Source organism: Passer montanus, unplaced genomic scaffold, assembly GCF_014805655.1.
Source record: "Passer montanus isolate IOZ18808 unplaced genomic scaffold, ASM1480565v1 scaffold99, whole genome shotgun sequence".
In the NCBI taxonomy this organism is placed as follows: Eukaryota; Metazoa; Chordata; class Aves; order Passeriformes; family Passeridae; genus Passer; species Passer montanus.
The window spans coordinates 1,603,960-1,617,026 of record NW_024375367.1 but is presented as its reverse complement, the minus strand read 5'-3'; the positions used below and the strand labels follow the sequence as shown (position 1 = coordinate 1,617,026).

The following is a 13,067-nucleotide window of genomic DNA, read 5'->3' as shown; positions in this document are numbered from 1 at the left end:
GCATCAAATTGCTGTGCAGTGGGATTGTGGTCTATAGCACACTTCCTCTGTTGTGGCTCTCTCTTCCTGTGTTGTGGCTCTCAGTGAAGGGGGGACAGCTTGTTGGGCCACTGTGCTTTGCTTCCAGCTCTGTGGCTGCAAGGTCTGTGGGCAGAGAGGGCCTGTGGGGCTCTGCAGCCCTCAGTATTTAGGTGTGCATTAAGGAAAGAGCCTGAAAGAATTTTTTAGCAAAAGGGATCTAGGCCAAAATATCTTCCTCAGCTGCAGTTTAGTTTAGTATTTTCTGATCAAAAATGAGATATTCTATATTCTTAAGGAAAAACTGGAAATTACAAATTTATTACTTAATCAGGCTAATGTAGTAAATAAAGAGGTAATTCTGAAGAAATAGTGAAAACTCTCTAGTGGCATGTTAATTATGACTTTCATCTATTAAGAAAGGAGGATTATGGATGTGGGCAGCAATAAAAAGAGATATTTTCAGGGTCAGTGAATTTATCTTTTCAGGCATCTAACAGAAAAGAATAAATTGATTTCCCTCAATGCAGGTAATTTGAGAAGTCTTGGACCAGATATACCAGTTTTGTACTATATGGCAAAATTAAACTTGCTATATTTCAAACTTCATTACCTGCTCAAACAAATATATGCAAATTCATGCTTTTGATCAAAAATATGCAACCTCTGATATGAGACAACTGTCCCATAGCTAGAAGTTCAACTTAGTAATTGTAATGCCATTTATTAATTCCTTACCATGGATTTTGTTTCTCCTACCTGGAGCTGATATAAAAGGGCTACAATCTGGGGAGAATCCTGAAACATTATGGTGTGTATACACGGTAATTGCATGTAAAACAGCAATTCCGAACTCCATGTTACATGAAGGGAAATAAAGAATGAATACCTGATTTCCATTCAGATGATTTCTCTGCCTGGAGTGCAATCTGTCTGCAGTTCAGAACAAGCAGCTGGACACAATTGAGAGCCTATCTTCCTTATCTACCTATTGCTCAAAGGAGAACCATGATAAGACTTGGATAGTTCTTTGATGTAATGCTATTAATCTCCTTCCCCCCTTACCCCGATTCCCAAAGTCCAATTTCCCTGAACATAACTGAAACAAGCAACAGGAGGAAAGTTGGAGTTTTGAACATGTTTCCTGTTTAGAAAAATGAAAGCAAAAGCCCAACCTCAAATCCAACTGCTTTCCAGGGAAGTCTTGGTTATGACTGTGTACTGCTGATTTGCAGGCTGCCTACAGGGTTTCCATTTGCTTCCTGATGTCTGCTGCCCCATTTGCTGCCTGGCAGCTGCTCACAGCCAGTACATAGGCAACAAACCAGCACCAATACCTGCACTCTTTAGTCCCTTTGCAGAAGCATGTCTTTTAAGATTATCTTGGATTCAAGTATCTTTCAAAAAGGGGATTTCACTGGCCTTCATTCAGCAAATGGTAAATGGTACTTCAGGCATCAGCAGAAGATGCTGCTGACTGTGCAGGGCAGAGGAGCCTCATGACTGCTGTTGTTTTCTGGCAGAGACCAGCAGTGCAAATGCTGGCACACAGCAGGCCAGAGTTTAGACTTTTACCTACACCATAAGTGGAAAACATAGCCCAGCTTTGCAGCTTTGGGGCAGAGCAAGAAGCTACAGCCAGGGCAGCATTTAGGCTTAGGGTTTTCAGCAACTGCCTTTTCCCATATTGAAGGCTAAGTGGCAACAAATAATAAAGCTGAATGTCATCTACCACCTGGGGACAAGTAACTGCAAGATAGAGTCTGTGCATGCCTTCCCTTATTGTCCTGCAGAAAGCATTGCAAAAACATAAAGCATGGATGTAATTTGAAGATAACACACAATGCCTCCTCTCCATTTATTTCCCTTTCCACTGAGTGTATGCAATATTTAAACATATTGTCCTCCAACTTCCTCCAAGTCTTTCTTCTTTTGTAATTGTAATATTTTTTTCACAGCACCCCACTCTTTCAGTTTATTCAAAACAAAAAATTATTTGAAAGTCCAAATATAAAGAACAACAGTGTAGAACTTAATCCCTAAAGATACAACACATGCTTTTTTTCTATTTTACTAGTTAAGCCACCACTGCTCTTGAAAGCAGTCCCATCTTCCCACTGCAGTAGCTAGTTTCTTTATACCCCATTTCCTTCCATGCTGGTGCATGGGAACAATGAACAGAACCAGGTAATTAATGCAGGGCAAAGCTTTTTTATTCCCCTGGAGCAGATTCCCTGCTCTGTTTTACACACAGATGTACAATATTTGAACCACACAAGAGAAGTGAAGTGTAGGAAAGGAGAAAGAAACAAGTGGCCTGGACAGGCTAGAGGTGTGTGGACGGGAGCAGAGGAGGTAAGGGTTGACAGTGAAGGTTCATGAAGAATTATTATGTTCACAAATCATTAGCCTTCATTTTGGCATGCCAGAATCTTGTATTGCCAGTAAGATGGAGGACAAACTCTTTGGAATGACAAAATCCAAAAGGGAAAGTATCACATGCCTATAACCCAGTTGTCAATTAATAATCCCTGGGGGGGAAAAAAAAATAAATATTCTAGACAGACAGACATCTAGCAGACTTTTTAGTTCTGCAGCCATGTTCTGCATCAAGAATCATTCCATGAACCAGTGGTTAAATTGCAACTATTAGCTTGTAAATGAAGGTAGGGTTAAATACATGCTTTTATCAACACAGATAAAATAGCACTTTTCCTGCCTTTCATCAAAAATAATCAGAGAGCCCTGGTGGGATCTTGTAATTTTTATTACTCATAATTTCTAAACATTATCAGCACACTTGCTGATAGTGAAAGAAGTACAAAATTAAAATTAAATAAATTGTCAGAACAAATGAAAGAGTGCTATGCAATGCATTATTCTCCAGTCCTTTATTTCTTAATTCACCATCTAATTCCTAAAATCCAGCCATTTACAATCAAACTTCCAATCATTAGTGGGACTTAACAGGCTTCCACTGTTAAATACCATTCACATTTCTCATGAGAGTTGATATGTATAATGTTGAAGGGCACTAGATACAAAGCCTGTCTATCCACAGCTGGACAGTATTTGATTTCCATACCTCTATCCAAACTGACCTCCTGTGCTAGGTTATTAACACATGAAGTGAGAATTTTCTGAATAGTTACATCCTTTTTTTATTATCGTGTTCCTCAAGACTCACTGTGGTACAGAGGTTTATGTGGGAAAGCTAGGATGAGGAGGCATGACTAATTTTTAAAGGTTGTGCACAGCTTCTCAGAATGCAGCGGATCTAACTCTTTGGTGGCTTGCTTGTGATGACTGAATTGAAATATATTGTAATGATTCTCTGCTCAAGAAACATGAACTCATTAGAAGCTGAGGGTAGAGCTGAAGTATTAAGTGATTTTTCCTTTTCTATTCTTTTATTACCTAATTAGAGGAAATATTTTACATAAGAGTAAGCAGCAACTTAAAAACTTACTTCATAAATTAAGATTATAATATCAGATGTAATTTCTATTCACTCATATTTTGAAAAATTTGTCTTTCCTCCTTATTTTTTGCAGGAACATGTAGCATATAGAACTTATTAAATTAGTATCTTGAAAATTAAAGATTCCTTTATACCAATTAAATACATAGCAATTTCTGAGTTTTTAAAAAATCTTAATTTTTTTCTAAATTTAAATAACTTACAAACTTGTTTGAAGGCCACCACTTCCTTAGATGGCTTTTTAGCAGGCATAAGAAAAGTGCTATTTAATTTCATACTCCAGTAATCCTTTAACAATTTCCTTTCAGGCAGAATATAAAATCTTATTATTAATTCCTTAATAAAATAAAAAAAGTTATAGTGGCTATGTCTTTAACCTTGGACCAATTTGAGCAATTTTTTTCCCCTCAAACTAGACACTAAAGATAGCACAAATGGCAAGTGAGAAACTGGCCTTTGGGAAATACTTAAGAATCCTCCTCCTCCCTTTTTTTTCACACCAACATTCTGGAAATGCCTCTTCAGAACTGCTTTTTTTAGTATCAGTCAGTCAATTTGATACCTCCCACCCCTTAATTGGCAGTGGCAAAAGTTGCCAAGATCTGACATTACCTTAAATTCGTCTCCCTATTACCATGAAGCAATGTCACAAAGTTTACACCTTGTTACAATTAACAATAAGCACCAAATTATCAGAAGTTCATATTTCAAGGGCTTATTCGCATTTTCCTACATGCTTGAATTTGCTGAAGAAAAAAAAAAATCTATCACTCTCTTTTGTGAGATACAGCACTAGGATTTCCTTTGGACATTGTATTTACACTTTACAAATAATCCTCTCCTTAAACTTACCAATACCTCTCTTTCCAATTCTCAAACCCTCACCATATGATGGAACCCAGTTTCAATAGCTGTGGGCATTCTGTTTGAAAAGAAAACAAATTTATGGATGCTCTTACTCATGTAAGACCTTGCTGGTCTTACTGGGAGGTTTGAGGAATTCCAGGCATCTAATAGAGATGCACAGGTCAAATAAAGCAATTACCTCTGAAGGGCAATGGTGGTGGCAGTAGAATAGTAATAGCAGCAGCAGCAACAGTTGTGGTAGTAATGTCAGCTCTTCCTGAGAGTAACTCTAGACAAGTAAGCTAAACTTTTACATCACTGCTTTTCTTTCAAGACACCTAAAATTCTATGTGTATGAATAACTCATCACTAGCATTCAAATCTGTTAGACACACAGAAAAAAAGCTGTCTTCTGGCTTTTTGTGTCCAGAGTCTTCCTACACCAGGAAACACATATGAGGACGTATCAGAAACACCTCAAGAAGAAAGTTTTTCATGAACAGATCAAGTAGCACCTAACAATCATTTGGAGTTTCTCGGTTCCAATAGTTCTATTGGAAAAATTCTCAAAAATCTGACTGATCAATTGGTTGGAAACCATTTTTCAAATGTCAGTCTACCCTTGTCATGGCTAATCACTACTGATGTGCTTTTTCTGGCTCTGCCATTTGGTGCAAACAGTTATTTTTTCCAACCTGATATTTACACATGGCTTGACAAAATGTGCAGCACTGTAGGCGGGTGCCAAGAAAATGGGTGCCAACTTCTATCCAGTGTCCCCTTCCCAGCGACTGAAGGAGAATATTACTGGACATGACTGAGCACTGTGGTTTATCACCCAAGCTGATCACTAAGAGCAAGATTAGGAAGACATCTCCATTGATCCACCGATCAATCCACAAATTCTTTATTTCATGGAGACTTTTGTCCCTTCCTCTGGCCCCTGTTGCAGAAAACTTCAGGCAACATGAAACCTCAGTACAGCAACTCAATTCTTACTGAAGCTGTTTGGCATGAGCTATCCAAGTATATATGCACACAAATACAAAATGCATAGACATCACTTTTTAAAAGCTGTCATTTCCTAAAAGGACCCAGTGAGGTAGAATTGCTATTAAAAACAATTAATTTGCAGCCATTTTTTAAACACCTAATTTCCCCACTAGCCTGTATGCAACACTACTTCAAACAGCTACACACGGTCTCATTTAGTGAATATATGAGGAAAAGGTTTGCATTATGTTTGCTAAAAGGACTAGGATTTCAATTCCATCTGCTGCTGGGTGTGTTTGATTTGTGTATTAATTATGCCTGTTTGTAGCTGTAAATTTGCTCCAGATTAGTAGGTGATTGGTTCCACGCATGGATTCACTACACTGCATAGCTCCCTTGCACTTTTATAGTTTTCAAATGGTTCCTTACTTATGCTTTTGAAATTGCTTTTGATACCTATCTTATTCAGTGTGAGCTTTCAACTCTGTCTTATTCAGACAATTTTTTTCCCCTTAAGAGAAAACATGTCCTTTTGATTCTTCTCTTCCCAGACCACTTCACTAGTGTATTGTCAGCTTTGTCCATGGTGCTACTATAAAACACAAGAAAAAACTGCTTTGTTTCCCAGCCTTACAGGGAAATTCAGCACATTCATATTTAGCATTTTTTACATGGAATGACTTAAACTAATGGGTTTAGGAATTACATGAGCACTCAGCAGGGTATATACATACCCGTTACTGTGCAAACTTTAAATGATTGTCACGTCAAAATAAAACTCTTCCACATGTGGAACATTTTTGCTCTTGATCACTGAGTTTTCCTCCTGGTTTTCAAAATGCCCAAAAGTTCTGAGCTGTCACCTTTGTAGTTAAGACCTGTGAGATATGCTTGAGAACGTGACACATCTGAAATGAGTTGCATAAAAACCACCTTTGTGTCTACAAATGTTTGTGTACACTTAGAAAATAAATGTTGAAGAGGTCAAGCTGATTTCTCTCATATTTTAGGAAAAGAACTGCTCTGAGCTGAAAAATTGTATGCCAAGTTTCTGCCTGAAGCAAATTTTTACAATCAAATTAAAAACCTTTGAGACTAAGAGTTTATAATGGAAATACTAACACAGCCTTAACCATGGCAGCACTAGCAGACACTGCAATAATATTAGGAAAGCTCTCCCTGCCCACAATCTAAACTAAATAAAAAAGATGCCATTTTCCAACATATACCCCAGGCTAGCAAATAACAATGATTTAATGTATTTGCCCTGTGGTAATATAGTACCACTGCAAACCTCTGAGCCAATTTTTCTTTTCTTTTCTTTATTTTTTCTTTTCAAACATATATGCCCCATAGGGAAAGGATTGCAATTTAGCTCTTATTTGTGGATATATCGCTTTCATTTCAACAATTCTTGAAAGCCTTCCTGCTGTCACATGCTACTGTATGCGAGCGCCCAACTGAATAAAGACCCACCAGGCTTTTTCAGGAGTTTATTCACAGGTTTGGCTTTGCTTATTGTAGTATGCACCACATTTAAATTAGATGAGGGCTACTGTAAAGCAATAACATTGTCAATGACTGGAATCTCACTTTCCCTTCTAACAGTCTGAAGCAAATTAATGTATTGGTTGTTCATTAACAAGTAAACAGTTTCTGCTACAATGTCAAGGAAAAAAGAATGTGTTCATTAATATGAACAATCTTCATCTACAAAGATGATTTACACAATGCATGTAATGAGATAGCTTTCCCCTAACTAGTACACTACCAAACTGAAAAGCTGATTCTTAGGACTTTCTTGAAATCACAATATTGTTTGTTTACCAATAAGAAAGACAGTCTCAGTCACCTATGCCACCATTGTAAGCTCTATAATAAGTACTTAAAAAAAGAGAGATTTCTGGAATCACTTGTGGAATTAATAAAATTGGTAACTATACACTTACACTGCATCAATGATACATATTATTCCTGTGATAACTTGAGCTAAAAATAAGATTAATTTGGTTATAGAAATTCCTTAAACAACAACACTTAAATTATTTCAAACTTGATTTTTTTCAAGAATTTTCTGAAAAAATCAGCAAACACTGGCTAAAAAAGCAAAGCAATTTGGATACACCAATGTAATCAGCATGCCTAGTGCTTTTCTGTTAACCCTCTGAGTAGAACCATGTATTCTGGATTTTTTGTACATTAATGCTGTGAAAATGATAGCTCACCGAAATACTAATTTATATGTCATGACTTAATAAATCACGTTCTAAATATATTTGGGCTAGGCACCTCATCTCATGAGTGATTAATCCATCCTAGAATTTTAATTATCTGTTAGAGAAACCAGTCTCTAGCACCTATATAGGAAGCTTAGATTACTGTCCTATATTAGATGCTTAACTCTTAGACAGATACATCTAGATGAGACAATTCCCAGCTCACTACCTTTTAGCTAATCTGGCACTATCCAGTACTACATTTTCACATCAAAGTTTGCTTACTGCATGTAAGCTCCCTAGAATATCCCATTTAGGTTAGAGTCCACGTTATCCCTGCTTATATTTAATTGAGAGGAATTAAGCTGGAAGTGACCCTGTTCTACTTTCCTGCAAATACTAAGATCAGGCTGTCAGGCATCTCCAGAGACCAAACATTCGATGACCTGAGTCACCCTTCGGAAGTGCCCGTCTCCATCTCCTTGGTGATAGATGGTGCCTACCACAACTGCCATCCATCTCTGCTAACTAAAACAATTGTTGTCACATTTAGCAGCAATACCAGCCAATGATTCAAAAGGGAAATGAAGAAAGAAGTCAGAAGGACTGGTCTGTATTGCAGTAAAATGACCATGGTGTGCTCTCCTAGATTTTCACATTAGAAATAGTCTATTATGCTTGATATCTTTTTTTCACTGGTGTTTGAAATATTTATAGGGCCACATATTCTGTCTTCACTAACCCCCAAGAATTCAGAGGTTAGACTAAAAAAAATGGCAGTCACTGCCAAACAAGCCTAAACCATTATAAATTCCATGAAACCATAAATATATATACATATATATGGATATATTAAAATATATATCTGTGGGTATATGGATATATTTTAAATCATCATTGGAAACTCTTCTGAAGCAGTTCAAATATTCAGATACCTTTCCTTGAAACATAAATAGGATATCAGCAATTTGAAACCCAGTCTCTCACAAACCTAAAAATAACTTAAAGAAATATTTTTATAGTTATGTTCATAAAACATGAACCAACAATCAGAAACATAAGATGTTAGGGATGAGTAGGATTTTCAGGATCTAAGATTATTTTTACATACATTTTAAGTAGTGCAAGATGGTCTAAGATGAAGGAGCCAAACATCTTATTTTAATGATAACCCTGTATTCCAAAGCAAAGAAAATGTGATAGGAAAATCCCAGATGGGTTTTTGAATAATATTTCTCATGCATAAGGTGAAACATTTTTTTTTTCTTCTGACTTCCCTCTCTAATTAAGAAGAATGAACATTGGCCTTTGGTTTAAGACTGCCAAATTTTTACAATAGTCAAGAAGCATGTGGTATTAATGGACACTTTTTTATTACCACATGTATCATGTATGCCTTATATATACATGGCTGAGCTGTATCTCTTCTAAAGGGAAGGCTATGATAAAATGTGGGAAGGTCAGTGCTGGTCAAACTTGTGCCAGATTCTGACCTACTGTAAATTAGGGTAGGTAAGTGGCAAGGAAGGCTTTATCTTGACTGAGGTTTTGATCCTATGGAAAAAAGAAATCCTTGTCCCATCCAAAAGTTATGAATGTACAACCATTTAGACAACAGTGGTTGCTCCCTATCTACTCAGCATCTTCTCTCCAAAATGAGTTGAGGGTTGGATGGTTGTAGTGAAGGCTCTGACACACAGATACAACCCTTTCCCAAAACCTAAAATCTGAGAATTTTTGTATGGTAGTTCCTTTGTTCCTTCACCTCCTGCCCCAATGAAGTTCTCTTATTTGCTTAACTTGCTTTGAAATGTTGTTACTTAGGTTGCAGAAAGAGTAACTGAAGCCTTACAGAGGCCATCTGTCCATGGACATGCATTTAGAGATCAGTCTCCTGATGGCTTAGATGACTTTCTAGTAAACTCATAATCTGAAGTTGGTGTCTGATGTAAGCTTCTACCAGCAATTTCTTCTCTTTCTTCTCAGTGGAATGAGACCAATAGCTTAATCAAAACATGAGTCCTGCCTAAAATGTGTGCCCATGTCAGGTGAGATGAATCAAACCTGGACTGTTTATCTCTCTGTATTACCCAGGAAGTCTGGAGAATTCATTTCTACTAAATATCTCATTTGTAGATCATCAATATCAGGTGGATTAAAAAAAACAAAAAACAAACCAAAAACAACTGGAATACCTATACCACTTCTGAAAATATCCACAAGATTAAATTGCTGTGTTAAAAGTCTTCAGAGATTTCAATATATAAATTTTCACTTCTGAGGCAATGAAAGATGCACTCCATAGGATAGCGAAACAGAATTCCAATGTTTCTTGAACTACAGTTCAACTGATACTTCCACCCAGAAGTGCAAAGAGCTTTACACCAGCCCCCACCGGCTGCAGGTATACATTGGCTGGCACAACTGCTCATACAGACAGTTCCGTGAACAAACACCACTCAGAATGGGAACGATATTGTGGGCAACTTGCCCTGTCCTCAAAAATTTATTTGTACTTCCCAGAAAGCTGAGAATATCTGCATGTCATTTTGGGTAGTATATTGATACTTCTGGCTGCATAATAGGAAAGAAAAAGGAAGGAAGGAAGAAAGAATAAAGGCAAGATAAGGGGCAAGATTGGGAGAGAGAGAAAGAGTGAGAGAGAGAGAGAGAGCGAGAGAGAGAGAGAGAGAGAGGAAACCACATATGACTTTTAAAAAACACTGAGAAAACTTTAACTTTAGAGGAGAAAACTTCCATTTTATATGAGCAATAAGAGAAACTATAAATTTCACAACTTTTTTTATTTTAGAACATGATTTTGAAAGTTGTTTCTTTCATTCAAGTGAAATTCTGAGCCATTTTCTTTTTAAAATTATCACACCTGAAGCAAGTCTACACACTGTAATATTTCTGTGGAAGCCAACTTTATGATAATGGTCAAATAAAATCTATAATGTTGTTTTGAGGTTTTAACAAACCAACAATATATATATATACTCTGTGTAAATGCCCATTTTATTAAATATTACAAATAAAACTGGTGAATCATTTTTAGTTTCTCCATTCTAAAGACAAAATTTCTCTAATTCTGTTTAGACTTTACATATATATTGACTTGTATTTTCCTCGATTTAGAAGTACTTTAGCTATTTAAAGGGTAATGCTCATCAGTGTTATCTTTTTAAATGGCTCTGCCAGAATAACCAGGTCATGCTGAGAGGATGCCTGTGCATTCCTGAATGTGATGCAAAGGAACCAGGAACTTCTCAACTAGATCATTACATACTATTACATGGCAGAACGTGTCCTCAAGCAATTTCTCAAAACTCGACATTTATCATTAGCAGCAAACTATATGGAAACAATCTTTTGTGGCCATCATCATGTCATCTTCTGTAAACCATGACAATGACCTAATCTGAATTTCCCATTTAGCCCTGCATCATATCGTCCAATAACAAGTCACTCCGTGCGGAAAAACAATGCAGGTTTGGAACGAGCTGCTGCAGAAGATACCATTTGTTTAATTTTATTTTAATTTTTAAGCCTACGGTTATAATTCCTAAGCAATAGTACATTTGATATATTTTTGGCCAGAAACAGGCAAGGAACTTCAGAATACTATAAAAGATATGTGCGTATAAAAGCAAAAAAGCCAGAATAAAACCCTAATATGGGTTGTCAAGATTTAAGGTGATAATTTACTCAGAGGGTTAACATGTGCTAAAATTACATACTGCAGTTCCTAGCTCCACTGATGAAAACATTCACTGCTTCTATCTTCAAATAAAAAAGCAAAATAGCCTTAACCCTTTGAGCTATCTTATTAGCAGCAAGTTGCAATCTAAACAGAGAACAAGTATTTCAATCAATTAGGAAATTATTCTTACGAAGATTCTGTGAGCACCCTTTTGTGTTCCACCATCCCAGCTTTTATTGCTGGATAGATCAGCTGTATTCACTCCACACAGGCCTGAAGCAGTTTCAGGGTCTCAAAGGGTTAAAGCCAAGGCTTTAGAGAAAAAGTGTTTTATTAAAAGGGTGAGTTAGGTGAGCGAACAGTCTCGGAGGAACTTGGTGAATAGTCTTCCGATTCGGAGTTGAGTTCGGGTGGAGCTTGCTGAGCCTTGTAACGTCCCCTCACATCCTGGTTGCGTCTTCGTCGGAAAACCTGCCTCTCCTTATCAAGAGCGGTGGTCTGGCAGGGGCATAAAATAAGAATAAATGAAATTAGGCTGTGTGTGAAATGCAAAGATAATGAAAACCATGAGGTTTTACGTGGCCTGCAAATACCAGGGATAATAAATGTTCAGACCAAATTAAGCCTGCTCTGTCTCAGTCAGGTCTGAAAGGTTGAGCCCACAACATAGCTAAACACTTTAAAAAGTGCATTTCCCAAACCTTAAGAGGTAGCGTGACATCATCAAGCAGATACAGTGCCATATATATGGATGCCATATGTTCTACTTCTGGATGTTATTAATTTCATCCTTTAACAGGATCAAATTTCAAGCCAAATACCAAGTGACCTTCCCCCCATCCTTCTCAAAGTATAAATCTGTTTCTACAGGCAAGGCAGAGATGTACACTTGTCTTTGATTTGACCTAATGAAGGTTGATACACACTCACCCATGTTCAAGTCAGTGCAATCAGCTAACAAAGATGGATTGTGATGAAGTTGTCAGACAAGAGAGAAAAACAAACACCGAAGGGAGCTAGCCCAGCTCCTTGACACATCATGCCGCTCAATGGATGTTCTTAGGGAGAACGCTGAAGAGCTCTGACGGAAAGACCTGTTTAGCCTGATCACATTGTCTCTCCCTGTTAACCAAGGTCTACTGAATTCAATACTCTGCTAATTTTATCCATGTCTAGCTAAGGTATCCAGGAATGGGAAGGAGCAATATTTACTTGATGGGCATTAATTTTTGATCATTCTGCCATTATTGAGAATGCAATTCTTAATAAGATGGCTGTAACTTCTAGCCACATTCTTTCTTTGCTTTTCTGGCACATTTACAAGGTGAAACTTCAACCCAGGTAAGGGTAGCCCTAGTCTGACTATCAGTTTCAAGCACAGGACTGGGTTTTGCTGTCTTTTTGATTATGAGATCTTAGACTGCAGTCCCTGAAATCACTGTAAAATTATAAGTTCAACAGGATGGCCTTGATTCAGTGACAGCACTTTGACACATGGTTAGCTGCTTCTGAAGCAGGACTGCCCCCTCAAATCCCAACCCATGACTGTTTTGGAAAAAGCAAAATGGGGAAAGGCAGGTGACCAGTAAGATGACATACAAAATGCAACCAAGTATCTGATCATGGCACTGGAAAAAGATAACTTTGAGAACTAAATAGGTTTCACTGATAAGGCTTGTAAAATTTGTCCCTATAATGAAAAAGTCTATTTAAAGGAATGCAGCCAAAAGGTTATTCTGCTTCAAAGGATTTATTGTGTTCTCTTAAAATATGCATGACTGATTTCTCTAGAAAATTTACCAGTTACAGA

General features: G+C 37.2%; 1 protein-coding gene across 4 annotated transcripts in view; it reads right to left on the bottom strand.

The window, feature by feature from the left end:
- Nucleotides 1-2,546: 2,546 nt before the first annotated feature.
- The window catches only part of DCLK1 (doublecortin like kinase 1), a 237,143-nt gene continuing 226,622 nt past the window's right edge, over nt 2,547-13,067 (bottom strand). For all 4 annotated transcript variants that reach the window (XM_039696612.1, XM_039696610.1, XM_039696614.1 and 1 more), the window contains one exon: nt 2,547-11,755. In XM_039696612.1, the coding sequence (XP_039552546.1) occupies nt 11,698-11,755 (58 nt within the window). In that variant the 3' untranslated portion in view covers nt 2,547-11,697. The remainder of the gene's footprint in view (nt 11,756-13,067) is intronic.